This window comes from Syngnathus typhle, linkage group LG6 (assembly GCF_033458585.1).
Source record: "Syngnathus typhle isolate RoL2023-S1 ecotype Sweden linkage group LG6, RoL_Styp_1.0, whole genome shotgun sequence".
Lineage (NCBI taxonomy): Eukaryota > Metazoa > Chordata > Actinopteri > Syngnathiformes > Syngnathidae > Syngnathus > Syngnathus typhle.
This window is the reverse complement of record NC_083743.1, coordinates 8,126,296-8,152,629: the sequence shown is the minus strand read 5'-3', so window position 1 is coordinate 8,152,629 and position 26,334 is coordinate 8,126,296. Positions and strand designations below refer to the sequence as shown.

The 26,334-nt window shown below is 39.9% G+C and overlaps 1 protein-coding gene across 2 annotated transcripts in view; it reads left to right on the top strand.

Annotated features, from left to right (window-relative positions):
- The window catches only part of igsf11 (immunoglobulin superfamily member 11), a 51,726-nt gene that overhangs the window by 11,225 nt on the left and 14,167 nt on the right, over window positions 1–26,334 (top strand). Inside the window, exon 2 of one of the 2 annotated variants that reach the window (XM_061281832.1) lies at window positions 2,543–2,572. The exons of the other annotated variant lie outside the window; for it this stretch is intronic. Within the exon in view, the coding sequence (XP_061137816.1) occupies window positions 2,543–2,572 (30 nt within the window). The remainder of the gene's footprint in view (window positions 1–2,542; window positions 2,573–26,334) is intronic. 2 annotated transcript variants of the gene reach the window in all.

The following is a 26,334-nucleotide window of genomic DNA, read 5'->3' as shown; positions in this document are numbered from 1 at the left end:
TCTGCTTATTTCCAAGGGAAATCAAGTGTAGGTTTTAGGATTTTTTGCGTAGTTACTGCACCAAAGGTCACATTTAAAATAAAATAATAATTATAATGTATTTTTCTGTCTATGTAGTTGTACATTTTAATTACTACATTGTTGGTAGGAATAGAATATTTTGTTGAATTGATTTAGCTGTCTGCTGTTTTCATATATAATATCTGAAATATTTGTAGTCCTTTTTGAATAAGAATGTGTTTTCATTTATATTTTTATGTAGTGACAGGGTGTGTAACGTTTTGGGGGGATGGGAAGAGGTGGGGTGATACAAGAGTAGGTGTGTGTGTATGTTTTTTTTTTGCTGTCTTTATCACCATGGAAACTGACATGAGGGAATGTCAGGAGCTTGGCAGTTGAAACCAATTTGAATGGCGTTAATGGGTCCAAATTGTCTGTAAATTGCCTCCTATGCTCAGTTCTACCCAAATCACGTAATGGGTTTTTCACACAACCACTCTGTTTTATAGAAACCAAAGATATGAATGGCGAAAATTAAATTGCATGTTTCTAAAACACAAATGTTCATTTCAGCTTTCTTTCTTTTCAGGAACATTCATTATTTGAAAAGCCATGCGGGTATTCCCGTGTGACGACAAATGTACAGTAATGAGCCCTCACTGCAGTTATTAATTTCACTCTTGCTTCCACTAATTTGCGCTGTTAATTTATGTTTACCTGTTTTTTTTTTTTTTTTTTTTTTTAGCTTTAACAGCTGTGAAGATCACCATATCAACTCAACGCAAATCTTTTAAATGTGGTGCATGCCCTGTTTTTCTTCCATTCTCCTCCCATGAGCCTTTTGCTCCAGCTGCCAGCTGACGGACCTTTTTTAGATTGAGGTCAGCGTGGGCCTCGATGCTTAAAACAACGGAGAAATGATTGCTGTTCTCCAACTCGAGAACAGTGAGGTCGCTTGTCGCAGGTAGCGTGAGGAGTTGACTAGCGATGGCGACATAAGCAGTCAGGATCAGCCAGGCAAAACATCTGCCTCACACCTTCAGCACTCAGCCAGAAAATACGGAGGATGATTACTTTAGTCTGAGTGACTTATAATTTGTGAAGGGGATTCATTGAATTGCCATTTAAAACACTGTTTATTTGACTAACTCAATGAGGCATCACTTATGTGTAATAATGTCTAGTTAGTTAAATGAGGGCAACACGGTGATGAGTGATTTGCATATGTGCATCAGTTTTGCAAAGTCTTGGTGGCATCCTTCGTATGTGGCATTTACATTTGTATTCCTTTTTTTTTTTTTTAATCAATTGTTATTGGTGTGTCATCTTAAGTGAGGTGTTCAACGGGATTGTTGGGAACTGCCAGTGAGTAGAAGAGGGGAACAGAGTAGCCATTTTTAACGACAGCTGCATTAATGATGATATCGGCAACATGAAATCAATTGGAGTCCGTCCAGCTACTGTTCAATTTCATTAAGGCAGGGAGTGGGAGAGAAAGAAAGGGGTATTTTATTATGAGTCATGAAGGACTCGCTGAGGGTGACAGTGTCTGGTAACCTTTGGATGTTTTTCGATGAAACCTGCAGTAAGGAGTCCTCAGAAATGAGATTTTCAATTGAAATAGTACAATTGCTGGAAAGGCATTCATGCACAATAATTACTCTGGTGATTGCCAGTGAAGGATCGGATTAACTGTCCTCTGTCAGGACACAAAAGTAGTCAATAGCGTGTATGAACACACAACTGTTTCCATCACTTCCGAGGACATTACATTGACTTTCTCATGGAAAGTCATTAAAATACAGTACTTAATAATAATCCGGGTGGAAAAGTGTCCAATAGATAAATGCTAAATTGAAATGCTAGTTCCCAATGATGACTTCCATCTTGTTATTCTTTTTTTTCTTTCGGCAAGTATTGCAACTTCTTTTCATATTTTCTTTTACATGACTTGACTTTTCATGATGAACTCCTTATCCTATTTATATTTTATCTACTTACATTCTGACTACCAGAAACGGTCTGATTCTCTAAACATTCCCGACAACAACATAAACCGCAGCAGTCAGCCTTGAATAATGAACAATTACAAGCAACAAAAACAAAACAAAAAAAAAAGGTCGTGAGTGACACGGCTCAATAAGCAATTACAGGAGAGCAACGGTAAAGGTTGTTGATGGGATCCAAGCTTGTGTGAGTTCTACAGGGCTGCAGTTCATGTTGCTGATGGTTCTGTAATTGACCCCCCCCCTGCCATGTTCATTTATATGCATATGTAGTATTCACTTACTCCACCCTGTGTTGCATACTGAGAGGTTGTTCTAATTTTGCATTCCTTCCATACTTAAGGTGATCAAAATACGAACACAGCACTTCACACGAAACCCATATTAATCACATAAATATTGATCAATCTCGCACCCTTTGAATCAGAGCCTTTTAAACCGTGCAGAATTTTGCATCGGATCTCGACTGTGAAGTTTACGCTTGTATAGTAAATCGGAACATGTCAATGATACTGTTTTATTTTCTCGTTTTACAGGTTCAAGGTTTGACGCACTCACTGGAAAAGGTAAAGAAAGAAAAAACACCTAAACACACAGATTTAGTGATTGTTGCGTTCTTTCGTTTTCTGCTTTTGCATTTTCTTCGTTATGGTAATAGTGACCCTGCAGCGCATTTTATAACAGATTGAAGCTTACCGGTTTTACGTCTACGGCCTTCCCTCAGTAGGGCCCAGAGTACTTTAGTCCGTGATAATCCCCACCATCTGCTGTCTCTTTTTACTACATTTAGTACGTGCTCTCCAACGCTTTCGCTATATCGTTTACCGTTTTATTTTCTCCTCTCAGTTTCTCTTTTGGGATGCATACTTGTGTCACTGTAGAGCGTAGCTTTCAACTTTTTACAACTCCTCCACTTTATACTACTCAATCTCAATCTGACAGATCTCTTGTCCTTCTCTTCTACTTCGCGCCATCATTTTGTCTTTATAAGGCCCCCTTGTTGCTTTGCTTCTAGCATTCTGGGTGTCACCACACACATCCCTTTTTATCTTTCAGTTTATACGGATCTGCACACAAACATTCTCCACAGCTTGTCAAATAAATCCTAATCTTTGTTTCTATCATTGACTATATCCGCTGGGAAAATCTTTTCGAATTCATTAGTCAGCGTATAGGCCGCACAATATCCAAGGAAAAGTACTGCTTCACAAATGTTCTTCTCGGATTTTGTGGATTATTAATGCCCCTCCCAAAAGGAAGTATTTTAGTAATTTGCGAGCAGAACTTTTTAAAACTAGACTTTTTTTCAAAGTCTGATTAATTGTCATACTGATTAATTTAAAAAAGAAAAAAAAAGTAACATAAAATAAATGAGATCCTAGCGTGTAATTAAAAAGTATTCCTCTCAACAACAACAACATTTAGCTTGACTTTGGCAAATGTTGTCCGCTAAATAGTCTGTTGGTTCCTGGTCCATAAAATGGAAGTTCCACTGTGCGTGAAAGACATAACACCCGCCGTGCTACTACAGTTTATGATGCTGACCAAAATACCGCCAGCAAAGACATCATCTCCTTGACGTCAGCCATGTTCCGCACACAGCTGGATTAACAATGAACCAATGGATTAGTGAGTGTGAAAAGAAGTCCGACAGAACGCAGTGACGCCTGGGTTTACTGGCTATTTAATAAAAGCAGGGACACTTCACACAGATACCCATAATACCCAAAGATTGTCATATTTTGGATGACATGAAATATGAGCATCACTAATTCCTGTGCCCATTTTCTTCCCATGATTGCCAGCTGTTCCATTTATTCTAAAATGGAAGTTCTCTCTCGGCTGCTCTCAACTGCTCTCAATCGCTGTTAATTTTGTCATTTGCCTCAGAGTCTCAGATTTGTTGCGATGTCATCACTTCATAGCTTCATTCTGCAGTGGGTTTCAGAGATTAAGAGTATTTGCGAGTAATGACGTGCTCTCTGTCGGGTGATGTGATATAAGGCAGAGTCTATGTTGATAATTGAAATGCTGAATAGACAGCTCAGGCTAATCAGCTTAGAAATGTAGTCCGCAGTCAATGGATAATAAAGAGGATCTTGTCGCAAAAGAGTCTATTAACACCCCTGTAATGAGAGTTCGTGTACTATGATCTGAGGACAATAGATGGGTGGAGAAATTAGAGGGAGACAGAGCAGCGGAGGCTGAAATGACACCATAATACTGAATTGTTCCTTTTTTCCCCCCCGTGAGAACAGTATAAATAGTTAAACCAAAAATAGAACCATATTAAGAAAAATATGTAGTAAGGATTTAAATTAATAATCTGAATAGAATTATTAATAATTGTATATATCCATAATAATTAATACATTGAGATTTAAATCAATAATCTGAATATAATTTTTAATAATTATGTATATCTATAATAACTAATACATACATATATATATATTTAATAATCTGAATAGCACATTTGTGCAAGTAGTGAATTAATGATAAATGATCATTTATGATAGTCTAGGCAAGACTACTTAACCAATGAGTGACCAGCAACTGTTTTTCTAGTTGGAGTTCTAGAAATAGTTTGCGGTGGTTCATAGTGTTTCCCAATTGAAAGCGTCAAAACTAAATTAAATAACTTAAGGCATTGGTATGGTTGAAGAAGAATTCACTTACTAAAAATTCACATGACTTGCCTATTTGGTGACCCGCTTTCCTCAGTGAAACAATTATTCATTCAAAGGAAAATACAAGAATGGAGGACGGTGGTTTGGATCAGTGAACAGATGGAGTTGAATTTGTAATGAGCTGGAAGAGGTGAGGGTGGCAACTTGGACATGCTTCTGTGATTGACAAGGGGGGGAGAGAGGTGAGAAGGAGCTGCTGTCCTAAGATGTTGCTCTGGGGAGATTTGTTTTGAAATGTGTAACATGGCAGCTGTCCTAATACTTTTGTCAAAATAGTTTGGAATTGTTGGTTTAAAGTTTAAACCAATACGCACAGCTTGCAGCCTCATTGATCACAGAGATATTTGTTTTAGAACTGATCCAGGCCTCGTTGTTGTTCTCATGCAATATTCAGACAACATCACACTTCTTCCTGTTGGATGAAGTTCACGATCATATGTGGTTCTTCTTGTCATGTAGTTTGAGTTCTCATCAGTCCAATCACTCCTGTTTTGATTTTCTTGCTGGTTAAGAAGATCCTTTTCATTGGCAGATACCTCTGAAAAATATTCCATTTTATGCCGAGCATCGCCACCCGAGCCTTCAATATCTTTGTGAATAATTCACATTTGAGGTGAGGTTCTTCTTGATGTTCCATGCATCTGCTTGCGTGTCACATAAACTCCTTCGCTCACCCAAGAAGAACTCATTACTCAGTGTGGCAGCTATCTTGTTTCTAATTTTTTTTTTTTTGTGGGTGAAGGCCACTGGATATATTTTATTTACACTTCTGTGAATTATTCAGAGAAAGTGTTTCGAGATGGAACGAGCTAGCTTGCTAACTGCGAATGGTTGAGTTATTCTAATGATTCCGCTCAGCCCCTATATATGCATTATTAGTAGTCTCGGCTTTTGGTATAGCGAGATTGAAGATCCGCTTGGAAGTCTTACTGGGACTTGTAAAGGAGTTGAAGATTTATTTTTTTTTTTTTTTTTGAACCACTGCTGATTCAGCTCACCCAGGTTGTACAGAGTGTTATGAAAGCGTGTGATCATGCCCAACTGCTCAAAGATGTATTGTAGCAGCAGGCTTTTGTATTCCTCCTTTGTCTCCTTTGCTTTTTCACAGTATAATCCCTCCTCGCCTTTCTCTCATCCTACCCACTCGCTGTCTCATTCGGTCCGTCAGTATCTTGATCTTGCTTCATCTCTGTTTTTGAGCTGACCGCAGGAACTTTATCAAAAAACAGCTCAGCAGGAAGTCTCAACCTTTTCCCACTCAAGGTTTTCCTGTTTGAATGGAAAGGATCAACTGGTCTTTGGATGTGAAGATGTTCAAAACAAAGTCCCCCTTTAGAAGTGTGTGCCTCGAGGCACAGAAGGCGAATATTGTCGAGAAGGAATTACATTTTTTTTTTTTCGGAAAGTCAAAATCCGACATGAGAGTGTTGGCACTCATGACACCGATGTTGTTTTTTTGAGATGTGGGAACCGAAACTATTCCACCTGGATTTTGGCCATCTGAACTGGGCCTCAAAGAAAAAGTACCCAGGCATCCTCACGCACACACACACACACTATTCTCCTCTCCCCATGCCTCCAAGATCACCTCCTTACTTCCTCTGATCTTCTGAACATCAATCCCTCATCCCTCAGAGCAAAAATGAAGGGAAGGGAGACGACAAAAATGAAATGACAGATTACCTGCTATATATAGAGTGGGTTTTATGTCACTTCCCTTATTCATCTTCTCCCATTGCCCCCCAAGACATTGGTTACACCTTTTGGTTTGCAACTGGCGATGCAAGGAGAGCCACTCGCTCTCATCGCAAAATTCAACCACTCGTCTTCTGAACTGGACAGACCAAGTAGAAATAAAACTACTGATCGTCTTTTGGTATGAAATATAGACTATCTATCAGGAGATGATTGGTTCATTGAACATCTCCAAAGCGACGGATGACCATTTTCAGTGTAATATTTGCTTTTTCCACTTTATTGGGTCGACAAAGAGGACTAAGAATAGTTATTCACATCAAACAAAGTGGAATACAGACTTACACATGAATAAAGTCTCCTGTTTTCCAATTTTATTTCTTTCCCCCTTTTCTATTCCTTCCATGAGTGCCTGCATATATTTTTCATTTTTCACTGCAATGCAAAAAATTGTGTGGGCAAGGGTGGGGAGAGACAAATTGAAGTCACAAAGCCATTCCTTTCATGCTGAGAGGAGAAGGAGAGTTCAGTTAGCAGAGTTGACATTTCACTTAATTTGATTCATTACTGCACGAGGATGCTATATTGTTGCCACATGCAGGAACTGGGCCAGATGTAGATGCTGATGGTGATGCATGAAAGCCAAGATGGACTCTGATGGTCCTCACCACTCAATTTGTAAACTAGTTGGGGAAATATTTTTGGTGGAGATTCCAACCAAATGTGAGCAATTTGAGTTCATGACAGGTGAACAAGACACGTAAAATACGTGAAGATAATTCATTATAATTTCAAAGTGGTGAAATTCAATGATGACTCAGAAAAAAGGATATTTAAAAAAAAAGTTATTTTATGACTATTATAATGAAAATCTGATGTGCTAGAAAAAAAGAGCAGATTTGGAATCAGTGCAAGAAATAGCTCGAAAAGTTTTTATCGGAATTTGTTTAATTCGTTCAATACGTTCACTGAATCGTGGAAGAAAAGACCAAGATTATGTAGCCGTTATATTCCTGACATATGAGCACGCTCAAGGGACAATCTGTTAGTGCGCCTTGCTGTTGAATTGCTCATACGGCATGCATCCACCACAGGCATCTGTTCAATGACTCAACAGTTTTGCCTACTATGAGTTGGCAAGTTGCTGACTGCTCAAGTTCAAACTCATGAGTCCTGTCACATTTTGTTGGTTTGCTTGTTATTGTCCAAATAAAGTGACTTAAATGTTACTAACACCCATCAATAAGCGTGTGTAGTATGTTCATGCCTTTATTGCATTTACTCCCCAAAGTTTGTCATAGAAAGTTGACCAACTGAGCTTCTGTATCATCCACATTACGTTTTCTATCTAATATTATTCTCAAATTTGTTTTTATTGATACTGACGACGTCACCTGATATCAGCGTTGTTCTTCACAAATAGTCGGACCAATATAATAAGAATAAAATTATGATAACTGAATCATGGGTAAATCATATTGACAAAAACCATGCATTGAAATGAAAAATCTTGTGCAACGTGGCAGGTAAAGGTCCATAAATAAATAAATAAATAAATAAATAAATAAATAAATAAATAAATAAATAAGTAATGCACTTGAATGTTGTCTCAACCCATTCAGAAAAATATCAGTAGTTCATGTGCAATAAGAAAAACAATCCAATACAAATCAAATATGGACAAGCACAATATGATCCCGAGGAGAGAAAACAGCCAGGAGCCTTTGCGCAGATCTAAAAGCAACCACGCACGACTATCTTCGATCGTCCACAAGCGATTGTAAACCGAGTCCTCCTCCAACCGCATCTCCCAACCACCCTGGTTTCCTTTGCTATTAATCATCATCATCTCGCCACAAGCCCAAGGTGACACTCTACTACCAACACGCTGTAGGTAGGAAATGAGAGAAGGGGGGGGGGGGGTCGATGGAGGCGGCGAGGGAAGGCTGAAGAAAAAAGCAAGAGTGAAGGGCAGTAGGTTGTGAACAGGCAGGGAACTGGGAAGTGAGTCTGTGAAGGTATCCATCTCCAGGACTGTCACAGTGGGTGGCAAATCCTAAAGGTGAAGCAATGAGGCTTTCGTGAAACCTCGACAGGTTCCCCACTTTACGAACTAGTAGAGCCTGTCCTGGAGTCGCCGTAGTTGCTAGGCTGCAAATGCTAAAAGAACTGCTCTGACACTTTAAAACACATCTTTATCCTTAGGGGATGCCAAGTGGGATCCTTGAGTTAGTTCAGTGTGGATTTTTCCTACCAATACCCAAAGCTTGAGACGAAGGCAATTACTTGCATGCGCACACCACTGTCTCACACACACACACACACACACAACCTCCCCCTTGTTATATGTTGAGATTTAAATGTGGCATTATCAAGCAGTCAAGTGTAGCAAGAGTGTCCGTGTACAAAAGCACCTACAGTACTCACCACTGTATGTGCATGTCCGGTATAATGAGCACGCTGGTTACGCTGGAGGCCAGCAAGGTTTAATTGTGAGCCCCTCGAGTATGGAGCGTCTGTGCAGTACCATAAAGTAGGTCTCCTCTTTTACTGTATGTTGTCTGGGAAAACACAATAAAACTTATTTTATTTGCAATGGTGACTGCAACATTGTGACCCTGTGAGATTCTCCCGTGGGAGACGTAATGAATATAATACCGTGTTTTCCGGACTATAAGGCGCACCGGACTATAAGTCGCACCTTCAATGAATGGCCCATTTTAAAACTTTGTCCTTATATAAGTCGCACCGGACTATAAGGCGCACCATTAATGCATCATGTCAGATTTTTTAATCCAAATCAAATCATTCTCCATTTTATCTTTTTTTTATTTCAACTTCAGACGCAACAAATTACTTTATAATTACAAAATAAGGCTCCATAGTCTTTATGATTCATGATTCACAGTCTTCAGCGGGCCACTTATGATTGATTTCATGACACAATGCTTCGGGCCAGTTTAAATGTAGGAATTTGGTCCATATATAAGGTGCACCGGACTATAAGACACTGTCGGCTTTTGAGAAAATTGTAGGTGTTTAGGTGTGCCTTATAGTCCAGAAAATACGGTACCAATGGGTTAAACTTAGGGCGCAGAAGATGAATGTATTGGGCTTGTGTATTTCACATTAGATGGTATAGACTGAGTTTCTTTTTTTTTTGTTCTTCAAAAACGATGGTCTGCTCAAATTTAATGGCCCGTGTGTATTGGAATAGAGGAGCCAGTGTCTTGCTTGCATCACGTCTCCAACGATACCGCTCACTTTGTGACTTGTGCAAACGTCATAAAGAAAAGGTTCAACAGCAGTGTAGTCGTTTTATTTTCTAGTTGATGAAAGAGAAGCAGCGGAGGGCCTAGCCGGCCATCTATCAGGCCCCGTCCGTGTGTTAACGATGCCGCCCTCGTTCAGCATTATGGGAAAAGCGCAGCAGGGGAGAGGAAAGAAAAGCAATGCGTGCCTTTTCTATACACCAGTAATGTCAAGTGGATGCTGTGTGATGAAGGCTATTATGTTTGACAAATATTTAAATGTGAGCTAGCTGCACTGAATTCAATTCCTGGACTTGAGTTTATATGCATAGCTTTGTGGCAAAGACCGACGGGGGTCACAGTTTCATTCCATTACACCTTATAATAAAATAGCTGGTACGTTTATATAACAACACAGGTTATTCTGATTGATGTCTGTATTATTAAATAAACTTGAATTTTAAGGCTGTGAGAGAGGTTGGATTTAGGAGGGAGCGAAACTATTTCCTCTGGATATTTTTTATTTATTTTTTTAAAGAGGAAAATGTTTTTGAAAGAAGGCGAGCCACTGCTCTCGCCTTTGCCCTCGGGTGTTCCTCTGCCACTTTCCAACACAGACGGCGTGTGAGCAGCCATTTTGCCATGTCAACCGCTGATGTCCCATGCCATGCTAGATTAATGCTATATTTTGGAAGTCGAAAAATGCAACAATCTGCTCAGTTCTTGTCATCACAATCAACTGTAGCTTTTAAGTTTGCAGTTTGGTGCTATTGCTAGGGGCTCTTGTGTTTTTTTCCACTTGGCTCTGTGTGTTGTGCAAGATGCGAATAACAAGTGGATGTGTGATAACAAGAGGGCAAGTGTGGCTGATGGCGAGATAAATGGGTTGATAGATGTAAGAGAGGGGAGAGGGCTTTTGTTTTGTATCAGTGGCTGCTCAGTATCAGCTGGTTTCTACCTCCTAGACCTCACGGAGCCTCCTCGCTATGAAGATTGAATAAAACTTTAGTAATATACAGAAAAGGTTTGACGCTGACAAGAGGCTGATTTTTGTTACAGCGTTGGCGTTTCATTGCATGTTTACTTGGTCACAGACCATTCGTAGAGAACTGTGCAGAAGTGTATGGGGTACATAGCACACACACCTACATTGTGCACGATCACATAGGCTTCCTTGCTTCAGGCATGTTTTTCTGCTTGGCTTGCTCTTGTCGGCAAAATGCTTTAGGTTGGCTTTGTGATCATTATTATTTGCTGTCCCAACCTGTGCTGTTTATGGCTCAGGATAGTCATTTATACAGAATACATTCAAATGAAATGATTGCACTCTGTGTCCTTTCCCAACAATCCACAGCAGACTGGAAGTAATACATTTAATCATTTTTAAATGCACGTTAACCACGAGCACTCAGTCTTTACTCACTTTTTAGCGCATTGCATTTGAGTGCGTAATTACTTGTGAAACACCTCAAGATGCAGATTCTATTTCCGGACAGCAGCTGCGACATTTGAGTGGTTATTTTCAGACTTTTACGCACCAGGGCGGGTAATACAAACCAAATGAGTTTACACGTGAGGGAGATTTGCGTCAACGAAGAAGAGAAGGTGCGAGAGACTTCTTTGACCTCGGGGAAAGTGCCGAGGCGATCGAGTTGCCGGCGCGGCTAAGTGAAGGGGCTATTCCAAGAAATGGTTTACGGTTTCATCTTTGTCATGTTTAAATGCCAAGCTACTAAGTCTTGCTCTGTGTGTCTTTCAAAGAGTCTGTTCTAAATCTGACCCTTCGCCCCCCGACGTCTTCACATACCTCGGATTCAAGTGTCTCAAAACGCTCACGTTGGCTTCCGTCTTACGAAAGATGTGGTGAATGTCCGGTACCTGAATAAATACGGTTCACTTAGCACATGGGTGTCAAACTGAAGGCCCGAGGGCCAGATACGGCCCGCCACATCATTTTATGTGGCCCGCAAAGACAAATTGTGCATGGACTTCATGTGTCAATACTAAAATTACAAATTGCCTTGACTTTTGAAAAATGGAGCAATTCCTAGCAATTTTTATTACCATTCATCTTTTTAAAAGGAATGAATATGTATAATAAAAGCGTTTGACACTTAATTGAAAACATTTGGTACATACATATTTTTATGAGCTCAAATATGAAAATATCCACTATCTGATATTAACAATATTTTAAGTCTTCAACATTTGAATTTAAAAACGACTGTGATTTGTTCACATCCTTAAGGCTCAACTCGGGACGCACACTGTAGATAATCAAATCAAATAAAAGTTCACAATGTTTTCACTGATGAACTAGATATCTTTAATGAAGACCCTTTAATATGCATAACATCCCCCCGCCAGAGAACACGCTCCTCATGAGTGTGCTGGAGAAACCAACGAAGCAAAAATAATTAGTCTTTTCCAGTGATCAGCAAGCTCCTTAATCAGCTGAGAGTGAACTGTGCGAATACAAAAACTGCTTCCTTACCAGTCCAACAGCCAGACAAGACGCGTAATACATGACATGTTAATAACCTGAAGGAATTTATGAGTCTGCACTTGGAATCATACGCACTATAATTCATAACCTTATTCCAGTGTTATCATGCCAAAACTTGAGCGTAATTGAACACAATCAGTCAAAGAGGACTGCAATAAATCAGTGCGAGTCAGGTTAACAAGCAGTCAAGATCACTCCGTGAAGATGGCTTTCAGGGACAGGATGTGCTATGATTAAGTGTAAATTGATACCTATTTTAAAAAATAATAATAATAAAAGCTTGTGTGCCACGCCCTTTCTCCCTCCCTTTGCAGACATTATGTGCATCACGTCACTGGCAATTAAGCCCGGTTTTACTGAAGCTCCTTTAAGTGTGATTTTTCACAGACTCTAGTGTGAAATCTCCAAGATTGGATGGAAATGACGTCAGCTTTATTTTCAGAAACTGCATCAATCATGTTTTCTCTTTTAAACCATGTTGCAGTCACGCCCCTAATAAATGACAGATAATTTTAGCGTGTGGCTCTGTGTGATAAGACACACAATTGGGCCAAATTTTATTTCTTTTTTTACTCCCACAAAAGTTTTGGCTACCTGTTTTTCTGTCTGTCAATCAGCAGATGATGAAAAGAGCACCTGCTCCAGTGTCAACAGTGTATAAATTACATAGAAGCTATGCTATGTCCTTCCCTCAAGAGTGTATACTTAGAATGTCAAAGTGTTTATCTCTAGGCAGACCTTTAATAGCTCCTTACTTAGCATGTGTTAGCCTCGGTCTTTGCGGTTCTTGTGGGGAGTTTTGGAAGGGGATGTATCAATTAAACCTCCACGTTGGGTTGAAAACGATCCCGGGCTTAAGGCTGAATCACAGCCTCTCAAGAGATACATGTGGCAATGTGAGGGATGTAGAACCCCCCCCCAGAAATTGTTCTATAAGTATTTAAAAAAAAAAAAAATCATGCTTTATGAAAATTGTTTTCAGAAGGGAATCATTTCAAACAGCATTGTTCACAATCAGGGTTCCCTTTGATTAACTGTGTCAAATTTGTTTTCAAAATAAACTTATTGCCATCCCAAACACAATTAATAAAAGACATTTTGAAGCCCTAACAAAATCATCATAACCAAGAAAATTACCAAATTGGCCAACTTAGTTGAAAAATGAAAGTCTGTACTTCTCCCTAAACTTTTAAAAGTGAGCATGATCAAAAAAGTGAATTACCAACACCACCTCCACTTCTCCTTTTTATCTTTCCTGTACTTTTTGCTTTGTACGAACGAGAGAAGAAAATAAAATCCTGCTCACCCCCAAGCAGAATATCAGAGAACTGGTTAATGCTAATTGGTATTCTAAACTTGCACATGCACTCCTGAGGCAGGTCCTTCTCTATTAAACAATAGAGGATAACCAAGAAAACTTCTTTTCTTGCCGATCCAAGCAAATTTCTCTGATCGCTATTGTCGAGGGTGAGGAGTTCCTTAAACTCAAGCTTTGGGGGTTTCTGCTTTTGCTCCCACCACCGGAACGATGTTAGAGATTATTCTTCATCTTCATTAAAAAAAACATTCTTTTTTTGTGTCTTTATTGTTGTTTTATTAATTTATGTAAACAATAACAGTTAAAAAGCAGTGTTAACATTTTAAAATGGCGGCACTACATCTAATCATGCTTTAATACACAAATTATGTAATCACTTAGGGATTAGGCTTGGCTCTGATTCTCCTTATATCGTAATTCTTTGTTTTACAAAGACATTTTTACAATATTATGCTTCCAACTTTATGGAGAAAGCTCGGAGAGGGTCCTTTTCTTTCCCTAGCGCGTACTGCACGGTCCATAAAGGCATGGTCCAATAATTTTAGTGGTGAAGAAACCGAAAGGCCGAACCTTAACCTCATCATACCTTTGAGGTGAACAAGAACAGTCCAAGATTCTCTCAACCACAATCCAAAGTCTGTATTTTCCTCTCACTGTACGTAATATGCAGCACACTTAGTGGTGTCCTTATTATGATGCCTGGCATTTGATGTACGACATCTTCGGTCGAGCTAGCTGCGTGAACCTGGCCAACAGTAAAGTGCAGCCATAAAAAGAATCCTTGTAGCTCTTTATCAACACATAAAACACTGCGAGAGCTTTATAATCCCTGTGATAGCCATCCTTATGCTTCCCATGATTTTTTTCTTCTCCATCCTTAATGGCTTCATTGTTTGCCTCATTTCCTTAGCAAGGTCTAAAACTAACCATCTTTCTAGGACTATCCCCAAGACAAGACAAGATGTAGGTACGAGTTTCAACCAAGGTCACCCATTCATTACTCGCCTCTGACAGTTCTGTGGTACACATGTGGGTCAGAGCTCTTACAGCTATTTTTTTCCCTCTCCCTGACCTTCTTCTAAAGGGCTTCAGGAGAGGTGCAGTCATTGTGGAGGTAGTAGAAAGTCACCATTTCTTCCGAGAAGTCTCAATGAAATTTCCGTGTAAATCTAGCGACATTAAGTGCTTGAAAGAATGATCTGTCATTGATTCCACAGCGGCCATTAAATTGATCCACCAGTACGCCGCTTGATTTCCTCTGTGTCACCGCTATCTTTCACAATTTGAAAGGGCCACGCATGAAAACAGATTGGTCTTTGTTCGCTATGTCCACAGCAAAGTAATGATGACTTCATTAGGCACAGTCCCCACATGGGAAAAAAAAAAACGAGTGTATAGAGACGCAGGGGTGCACATTTCTACCATTTACAACACTTGCACATCTTAATGATCTAATATTGTACCAAAGATTCCCATTGGGAGAGACTACAAGAGAATGGAACATTTCACAAGAGAGCTCTTAATTCTTCCTCCTATTGAGACAATGAATGGCGATAATGATTGCCCTCACATTCTTCCCCGGGTTTAATCTTATTGTCTCACAAAGCAGGCATATACTATACAATGGAAAGCAGTCGTGTCATTTCAAGCCCGAGTATTTCTCCACTAATGAACTCCTATTGTGTTCTCTTTTGAATTACGTTAGCGGTTTTAACAAATGGAGCACCCCCCTATTATCGTTCATCCCTTAATGATCAACTCTTATTAGCATACATTTATGGAAATATTTGCCTCAATGCTTTGAATCCCAGATTTTTTATCAAATTAACTAAGTGGCTTGGGAACCATCAGGAAAAAAGAGATACGATTGAACATCCGATTAGAAATGTGGTTAAAAGTTATACATGGTATTTTAGATCCATGAGGTGTTTTTTTTTTTTTTTCCTCCTCTTGGTGTGAGAGTGTGATCCATTTGAGATTGGAAGGTCTTCATATATGGTTGAACACATGAATGATTCATAATGTGAGCCTCTCACTACGATGGGTGCCTCATCTCACACACCTCGCTCAATCTCTGTCACCAGCTCCGTTTTCACATCTGTATGCACACAAGATTGGAGCACGAACTCTTTCTTTTTTTTTTTCTCCGCTGTATGTATTTCCATAGTCCTATCAAAATCTTCCGCTAGAGAATGAAACATACGACTGAAAATAACGTGGAGAAGAATATTTATGGATAACGTTCTTTCCAGGTCAGCCAGTCTGTCCTGTAGAATATTTTATTAGTTTTATTATTATTTGCATTATGTATGGTTTGTTTTTGAAAAGGCATGGAAGCTGCTCTTCAGAGATTTGTAAACAAGCTTGTCTGTGAGACATAAATAAAAACCCAAGGACATCTTTCACTGAAATGGAGTCTGTTCGAGGCATTTAGGAAAATTCTCGGGAGGTTTTTGGAGTAAAAGTGCTGAAAGCTGCCATGCAAGATGGACCATTTTTGTCTCACAAGTTGAAGAAAACTGTTATTGCAAAAAGCATGTTGATGTTTGCTCAGTGGTTAAAGATATTCTTAACTTGCAATGTCGGGGCGAACCTTAACTCATCGTCGCTTTAACATACATTTTCAACGACACTGAAGTAAAATGTAATCAAATCAATAAATTTAATTTGTGGATATTAACACCACGACGATTTCCTGTGAAAAAAACTTTCCTCATTTTATGGATGACTACTTTGGATTTGAGGATCCATTTTTTTAAATGAACCCTTTTTATGGTGTCAAAAAAAAAAAGTCAGACTATTATTATTGTAAAGCTGAAAAGTAAAGACTTCTGCAATTGAATGATAATAATCTTTAACTGCCCTATTTTTGTGCCAAGCGCAAGGCTAGCACAAAGCACAGTCTAACTGTGTGTTTGGGTCGTATTCATTTTAGTATTTTGCTAGACTGCATAGGTAGAATCGGGCATAACGGGTCATTTGCCCCTTTGTGCGCCATTGAGGTCTTTTCTCGGCCAATCATAGCCGTGTCCCTCATTTGCATCTAAATCAGCATGGTTGGAACATTGTGCTTGACATTTCAGAATCAGAAACAGACTTTCTGGGGTCCGTGCATGACATTGGCAGTTGAACTGCAGGATCCCCTACCCCCCCTTGCGGATGATGTCATCGGCCGTGTATTCGACATAGCCTTGCATTTCCTATTAAGTGTGACCCAGCGTGAAAGTTTTATTTTCATGCAAATGAGATGAAACGTACAATATCAAGTGAACATATACAGGACTTACTACTGTAATTCAAACACATGGCTGTACATTTCAATTTATGTCTTGTCAATAATTCAAAAGCATGGAACAGTCAACTTTGCTCTCTCGTACATGCTAAGCATTTGTATGACATATTTTAAATTATGTACAATGTTGTACTCACAAAAGGTTCACAGAGAACTGAATTATTGTATAGTGCAACTTTTGAAGTAACTAAGCATGTGATTGTATGGACATTATGGATCGTGAGAAGTTTGTTCTGTCCAAGTTGGAATGCCCACTGAAGTTTAAATTACACACCTCCTTAGCTACACAATGCGTGCGGATTAGAGCTCGTACGCATATGTGTGCCATTACGCTGTAATCTAAATCTGTGTGTGAAACGTTGGCCCGTGTTTGTGTGTGCATATTCTCCCACATGGCCCAGGTGGCATGAGCAGGCCTCGCTTCCAGCTTCCAGCGTGGACACACACAAGCAAACTCCGGTGGTTGACTGCACGTTTCTACCGATGATTAGATTACGTAAGAAAACACTGCACGGCTCTAATAGTTGGTAAACCCAGATTACGCAGGATTATCATCCCTTTTGCTCCGCCTCTGTTGTGCCCTGGTGTGTTTGTTTGTGTGGGTGTCGGTGAGAATGCCTGATAGAGGATGAAATGGAAAGAGGTTGTGGAAAGGAGTGACGCCAGTGTGTATGTGCGTGTGTGTTGTGTGGGTGGGGTGGGTGGGTACTTGAATGATGCCACAAACACCAGAGCCAGATGGGACAGAACCGCTAAGAAGCTTAGAGTCACAGTAATCATGCAGGCTAAGTTGCCATCAATGGTGTGTGGGAATATTTGTGTGCGTGCTGCGTGCATCTAAATGTGCTTTTGTGCATAGTTTCTCCTACATTAGAACTGCGCACGCAAAAAAACGCACATCTCAGAGCCGAGTGATGAAAATATGGCGTCAACATTGTCATGCAATCAGGCGAGCGGGTCAGAAAAGGTGGCGGCTTTTCAACCACTGCCATCGCACTCAAACAATGGTGAGGTAAATGGCACAGTGCGTGTCACGCTGCATGGATTGCACCTTCACCACCCGTTTCGAATTTTCGGATGCCACGAGTGGGGGAAAAAATGATGCCCGGCATATTACCATTATAAGAAGTAATGGGAGAGCTTTCAAATTTATGTATTGGGCATGAAACACACTTCAAAGCGGTTTTTTTTGTGCGTGTGTGTGTGGTTGTGTGTGTGTGTGTGTGAGTGAGTGGGAGAGGCTTACAAACTAGAAAAAAAAAAGAGACCAAACTGTAAAACCCATGAGACTCTTGCATGAATGCATTTACCGACATGAATATTCAATAATTGTGCTACAGCACAAAGGGAGGTAATCACTGATTTATTTATCAGTGTTTTTGACATGCTACGCAATTATACCGCTACAGGCTAACCGCCCCCCCCTCCTCTTCACCCCCCCCTCCCTGCCCCTTAGCTGTGTCGTATTGAAAGCGATGCCACTGGTTGACTCTCACGCCCTAATATCGATGTGGAAGAATCAATGGCGATGATTGTTCTGGTGGAAGGATGTATCGGAAATCAATGGATATGTGCAAACTGATACGCTGCTGGTGTGACAATTCCTCGCCAACATCCGATTGTGTCATCAGGAACGCGTTTCTGTGCAGAAGTTTATTGCTGAAACTCAGACCCCCCCCCCCCAAAGTCCCATTTCACCCAATTTTACTTTCACCGTGTCACAAACTTTCGCTCGCCTCATTTCTTCCCATCTCCAGAGAAGATGCCGGCTCGCCAAACTCTCTGCTGATTTAACATGCAGCTTGACTTTTGATGGGATTCATTTGAATGTAAATGACACAGTGATAGTTGGAAATGATTTTATTGGCTAAAGCAGCAGCGTTTTCAAATAATAATAATAAAAAATAAAATAACCTTGAAGTCAGTCCACGAAAAAAGGAGAGCAAAGGGGAAAACAACAAGCCACCAAAGTCATTAGCAGCTTTAGCGGCTACAAAAGTAATGAAATTACGTGGTCACTCGGTGAACAGATCAATATGTGGTTTGATTCTTATTTAGTCATTTTAAATGGCCACTAATGGGTCGTTTGTCGAAGGTGGCATTAATGGAGGGGGGGGAAAGGTAACAACTGAATAGAGGATGTCGATCTAAGAAACACTGAATGCAGCACAACAAATATTCTTTAGGGATTATCTTTGTGGATAAGAAAGAGCTCAGTCCTTCAATTCTAGGAAACAGGAAATAAATTCATTCTTTATTCTCTATTCTACTCGACGCAAATTATGAAGCCATCTTCTTGGAATTCTTCTCTCTTTGCATTATAAAGGTCAAAGGTCAGATCCGGCTCATTTTTATAGGTGAGGTTAATCATTCTTTAAATCCTGGAGATTATTTTTTTTTAAAAAACTGATATATTATAGGATTAGGTATGTTCATATATTTATTCTCTAAAAAATATATACGGTTTATCACTTTGCTGGAAATAAATATTGTCATCTCATGTGTATCATTTCCATCTTTCTCGAGTTAGATTGTTGTTGTTTCTACTTCACAACATTTGAGAAAAAGACTAGCAAGCAATGTACTATAATATACATGGTGAATCATAATACTTAACCAAAAATAAACATTGCAAAGCATATTCTAGTGAAAGCTGCATTCAATTTCCAAATGCTGCGTAATAGCTGAGAGAGATAATGAAGCCGCGGGAGATCAAATGGTTCTCAGTCAATGTTAGAGCCATTGAGAGTCACATCGAGCCACAATTTATATTTGCCAACATTTGCCCTCGACTTCTTTGCCAGTAATCATGTTGTTTTATGAGACAGCTCCAGCTTCCTTCACATTTAAGGGTTGAAAGTCACACTGACTATTCCACATGCTTAGCACTCCCATTGATTCTCTTTAGTTACCCAACGAGAGCCAACGGCCTTTTCCCGCCTAACGTCATACATCACCTGATATTGAGAGCAGACTTTTCCCTCTTGTCTCTTACTTTTTAAATTTTTTTTATTTACCGTATTTTCCCTACTATAAATCGCACCGGATTATAAAGCGCACCTTCAATAAATGGCCCATTTTAAAACTGTGTCCATATATAAGGCGCAACGGATTATAAAGCGCACCTTCAATAAATGGCCCATTTTAAAACTTTGTCCATATATAAGATATATACATTTGGCCCGAGGGCCGGACTTTGGACACGACTGCTGTAGTGGCTCAGTAGTGGTCCATATATAAGGCGCACCTGATTATAAGGCGCACTGTCGGCTTTTGAGAAAATTGGAGGTTTTTAGGTGCGCCTTATAGTGCGGAAAATACGGTACTATTTCATTTACTCGATTTCTTTGTCTCTGAATTGCCAGCAGTCATCTCGAGTATTTATCTGTCAAAATGTCACATAGTACTGCACATGTCCTGCACCCTTTGACTTTTTTTTGTGAATATTTTTGCCTTCTCCCACCCCATTTGAAACAAGAATAGACTGATGAAGTGTGAGACGGCCGCCACACTAATCATGTGATGAATGTGTTCATTCTGTGTGTAGCCCTGAGCCGTGAATAGCTCAGCTGATTATTTAGGGGCGTGTTCTGGATTTATGTGGGTTCTCTAGTAAGATGTGAGAACACAATGATGTGCGCACGTTAGCCGCGAGACATTCTAGAGGAGTGATGAGCTATCTGGTTTGTTGTTGAAGTACTTCTCTGTTTTGTGTTTGATGTTAACATATTGAGCCTTCAGCATTATAAAAGCCTTCAATGGATTCTAAGCTCCATTAATAATACCGTGGTCCTTTTCCATCCCTGAGAGGCGGAAGTTAGGAGCCCGGGAGCAATAAAGCTGGAGAAAGTGCATGAGGATCACAGGGGGATCATGTAGTATGTACAGATTGAGGAGATTGATGTTGGGATTCGGAATGTATACAACGTGAAGGTTCTTAAAAAATGGTTGAGTAGTTGAGAACAGCCTCGTTTAGCTACATTTTGCAAAATGCATTTCAAAATGTAATACATGCAAAATATGTAATATATGATTTTGTACTAGATGAAATTCTGTGTTTGTTTCTTTGTTTCAGTATTCCCAGTTGATTTTTGAGTAAGTCTTAAATGACTTTTTTCCCCCCTTCTCGCTACTTGAGCACCACTCAAGGTTTATTATGCGCAAATTTTGAAGTATATTGCTGGAATCGAGAGGAATCCTCACAAAAATAACACATTTTCAGAAAACACTTTGTTGCGCCATTAACCTTGTATTGCCAACGAGAGCAAGTGAATCTCAACGCTTTGCATTGGTCCAATTTGTAAAAACGAAAAACAGACCCATGTGGGGACTGATCAGTTGTATTGATTTGTGGGGTAAAAACAACCAGCCAAATTTGGACAGTCTATTTTATTGCGTGCATTCCCCAAAATAAAAGTAAAGTAAATTAAAAAAAAATACTGCAGCGAGGGAGAACAATCAAATAACTGTGCTGCGATTTGCACAAAAAAAAGAAAGAAAACAATAACATGACCTTTCCTGAAATGAGAAAATCAGACAATGCCCCAAAAATAGCACGAAAGTCTGTTGTGGATTAGTTGAACAATGGGTGTCATCCAGAAAGCCCCCAAAATTGGTTTGTCCAATTAAATAGTAACTTCGTCACACAAGTTTGTGTACTGTCCTCACATTTGCACTTACACATCAACGTAGACAAACTGATCCCCAGGCTCCGCTCGGAGCTTGTCAATCACGGCCTGAACAGTCTCAGCGGACTTGCACACACACCAAGACAATCAATAGGTTTGTGTTCGTCGAGCAGTATATCCCCCCCCCCCCCCCCCCCCCCACACACACACACCACCAACATCCACGCCATCAAGTCTCTGACCAGTTTATGGACAGTCCCTGGACAGTTGATACACTGAAGATATCGATTGATCTATATTAACATGGCGTCCGTGAATAGCATCAGGCAACAGAGGAGAAAAAAATAAGGCAGGAGACGTGAATGAAAAGGAGGATGATATGAAGTGTAGTTTAATAAGGAACACGCTATATTGAGATGAGATCGGTCAGGAGGGGAAGAAAAGGAAGACGCAATGCCGTGTGCCTCTGATGATATGCCGAAAAGATACTACATGTCAGATTTGAGCAAGGCCTCTGTAGCTCTCTTTGTTGAAATGTTAACAAGCCAAGCAAACTTGTTGTACTTGCGTGTGATTATGCGGAACTGTGACCAACTGTCATGTGATGGATTTTTACAACTCTGAAATGAAGCATTAAAATAGCATTTTTTTTCCCAATTCAGACTTCTCATGCCATTTTTGTGCAGCCTGAAAGAGTCCTTATTCTTAAACATTAAAATGTGAGATTACGCTAATACTAATAAAATTATTAAGTCACGACAAATCTCCCAAAATGATTTTTTTTTTTTGCTGGCGCATGCTCTCCAGGTAAAAATACAGCAGCTGAGCTTTTATGTAATAAGTGACCTGACCTCTGTGGGAAAAGTGCTGTTGTGTCGGGGTCTGTTTGGAGGGGAGGAGCTTGTTTCTTCTAATGGTCAGCACGTGTGACTCCTCGCTCGTCAGCTGTTTAGCCTCTTTTCGCCTTCCTTCCATCCCGCATCTCTCGCACGCCACACGCGCGCATCCATTTCCTGTTTTCATTGTAAACTCTCTCTTTTGTGGAAGGGAAGGAGGAGGCGTGTTTGCCAGCCATATGACAGTGCCAAAGGCGTCCGGAGCAGATGTGCTTGGCATTGGGGCTTTGCTCCATCAAGCGCATGCCGACACACACAAAAACACACACCGATACATACACACACTTAGAGCATGTACAAATACTAAATGAGCACCAAAATAGAAACTTGCAACTACTTGTAATCAAGTCCCATCCCGATGAAACATTCAACGGAGTCGTTTTAGACGTGTTTAAAATTATGATTTCTAAAAACAGAGTCCCAACATTTGACTGAAATGGAGAGCTGATTAGTGTCCTCAGTTTGCCTGCTTAATTTTTTTTTTTTTGCAGCCTGGGGAAAAAGCTTGCCGATAGAGGACTGACTCAGCTTTTATGCATTGTCTCTCTTCAAGTATTATTTTTGCTGAATAGTATAAGAACGATGGAGGTGTCTACTGTATGCGTGATACAATAAAGTATTTGTCTTTCATTCCTCCTGAATGAAACAAAAATGTAAATTTGACAAGAGTGGAGAGTGATAAAGCCACGATATTTGCTGAGCCAGCGTTTGATGGCCGCCAAACATCGCAATCCAGCAAAGGACACAGAAACTTAGATAAGCACTTTTTGGATTTAGAATTTAGAATATGGTCGACAATAAGAAGATCACGGTGTTGTTCTCCACACTATTTGCTTCTTTTATTAATTCCAGACATATTACTCATTTTATCATCCGCCACCATTTTTTCTTTCTCCAATATAAAATAAAATAGCCAAAATCTGCATTTTCCTTTTATCGTTACGCAAAAAAATCCAGCCTCTTCCAAGTGCAATTTTTTTTTTTTAGCATTTCAAATCATTTTCACAATTCAAATAAAAATAGCCGGATGAATGAACTTGTTTACCTAAAAATGTGGTGGGCCGTCTGCAGCTGTGAACAATATTCATATTCATCACAACCAAAATGTTTTCAATCAAACGCAAAATTTAACAAACTGGTCTCATTTGTCCGACTCGAGTGAGAGAACCAATCACAGTTCAGCCATTACATCCAAAGCATTATTAAGCATGAGTAATGGTCTACAAACAAAATGTCATATCAAAAGACAAATGATGCTTTGGATGCAGTGGAGGAGAAAACAAACAAGTGTATTTTTTTAATGGGATTAAAATGGCTTTCGTTGGTAATCAATTTCGTGCGCTTGTTCTTCTCCGACGAAGAACATACATCACTTGACTGCTCATCTGTCATGATGGAGTCGGCGCCGAGCAGCTGTCCACAGGGAGCTTGCAAACTTTTCTGTCACCATAGCCAAAAAAAGTTTGATAAAAAGATAGTGTGTGTGAATGTGTGACAGTGTGACAGCTGGTAAAGGGAAGCTACTGACTTCTCAGTCATTTTAAATATAGTTTGACAAGCCAGATCATGCATACAATGAATACACGTTATTAGTCTTCTGGAAGAGATGTCAGATGGCAGGCCCGGAAAGAGAAAAGCAGTCTGGATTGAAAAACAGATGCATCTAAAGAAACCATCAAAAGGTCACTGCCTAAAATGTCAGACATGGTGAAATTAAACGAATTGGCCAAGGGCTAGCTTTTTGCTACCCTTTTGTTTATTTAATCATTTGAACGTTTAAAAGATAATCGAGTGAGGTCGCGCTGCTATTGCTCCCATTATGGAATCCCCGCGATTATCTGATTCGGCAAGACCGAGACACCCTCTCGACGCTCAGCCACCGTTTGCAGGGGAGTTTATCGTGCGGCACGATTAAACTAAGAGAGGAGCAAATCAGTTCATGAGGTGATTCCAACACAACTCGATCCTTGTCTACTAATCCCGCCCCCTCCCCACCCTGTCACGCTCTTTATATCATTACGGGGAGTTATTTGATAGAGTGACTGTAAAATTGAAATCCCCTTACTTCAGGTAAACAAACAAACATGGAGCTGTCCTATCTTTTCAGACGCATCTGACTAACGATGCACACGGAGAGCCCAAAACCGCAGAAAAAAACGGTGTACTGTATCGAGCCTGGATTCAGAACAATTATTGGACTCATTCATTTTCTGTGAAGTGCAGGCACTGCAAGCCTCAGGCCTATGATCAGAGGCGACTGTTACTTCAGTCCCATGTGAAATCAGGCAATCACAGCAGTGCCGATGTGAAGCAAGAGACGAATGGAACAAAAAGCATTGCTTTCAGCAACGATCGGCGAGAAAGCAACCAAGTCCCAGTCTTATATATTCATTGGGTCGTGCTCCATTCAATTCAACCAGGGACAAGAAACAATGAACTGAGTGAGTGTTCATAGTGAAGATCAGCCACAGGGGTTTGGAGAGAAGATAAATCGTTACCAGTTCTCATTCCTGTTGGAGGGAACCACCTGCTGAGGACCTGCTGATTCTCACAATTTTTGCCAGTGGGTTGCAAATCATTGATTTCATCCAATTTTAGAAAACTACAGTAACAGTCGAAAGGATATTCATGTCCGAAATACAATCAATAGAGACTTACAAGACAATTAGTACAAGGCGGTGCAGACAAGATTACCTCTGGCTAAGTGATGGTTCCAGGAACAGGCAGACCGGTATTATCTGCTCGCTCGGCCGAGAGGCTTAGACTGCATTTAGGCTAACCTGTTCGTGCAGACAGTGGAGAGAGAGTGTCAAGATTTGTCCTTAACCCTCAGACATGAGAGAAACTACAATGAAGCTCCACATTCACTACTCAATGAGCTATTAAGTGAACAGTTTTGTTCACATGCCTTCTTTAGCCATTTAATGTTAAAATTAAATAGAAAATCAAAATTATGAATTGAAATCAATACGACAAAATATAGTTTTAAATACAAATTTTACAAGCCGAAGTAAATGGTAATGATGCGAAGCTATCGGTTCACAACTACAAGCACAAAATACTAATTTAACGGTGTCAATCAAATTTCAACATGATTATTTGGCTGTCTTGGCTATCACCTAGTTTACCAAAATATTTTTTTACATTAAATCATTTTGCAACCAATCTCTTCATTGTTTCGTATCATCTAGTTTACCTAATTTGCTAAGACATTTTTCTCTCATTTTTTGTCTCTTCATTGTTTCATCTATGTCTTTTCATCTAGTTTGCCAAAATATTTTTTTTACGTGAAATCATCTTACAACCCTTCATTGTTTCGTATCATCTAGTTTACCTAATTTGCTAAGACATTTTTTCTCTCATTTCTTATCCTCTCTTCATTGTTTCAGTTCGTTCAAGACGTACCCGGAAACTAATTTGACAATACTCGACTGCTCTTTTCCGCTTCATTGGGAGAAGCAAGGGGCATGTCACCCAGTTAAAAGGGACTTGAGGATTACAGCTGCCAAAGACCAAAATTGAGCCTCTTGCCAATCATGTACTGGCAGATCAGCATGCTTGCCAGGAAGTTAGATTTATACACAGACATTGTGACAGGTTTGCCAAACGTGCAGTTTGCCAGGAAAAAGAATTACTCCACACAGAGGCGTTATATGAGACGGTAGCTGGTTGAGTCTTTGGGGGAGAATTCAAGTCTTGTTTCTCAGATGTCATTTTTGTAAACCATCGTGGTTTTTTTATTTTTATCATGTGTGTAATCTGATTTAGCACGTGAACTAGCTATCCGTGATTAGTGTACACAACTAAAGTAGGTACTTTGTGGACATTGTGTGTGTATTGTGTGTGTTGTGTGTGTTAGTTAAGTTTTGAGTATGCATGTGCTGAGCCATCTGTTCTCTGCTTTATCAGTAGTCTTCCAGTGCCCGGGCTTATCTGTGCACAAGGGTAGTGCTGGCCTACTTTAACCTTCTGCTCACTCACTTTACCCAGTCAAGCACAATAGTTTAATGTTAATCACTGGTCACCATCTTTTTTTATTTTTAGTAGTGACG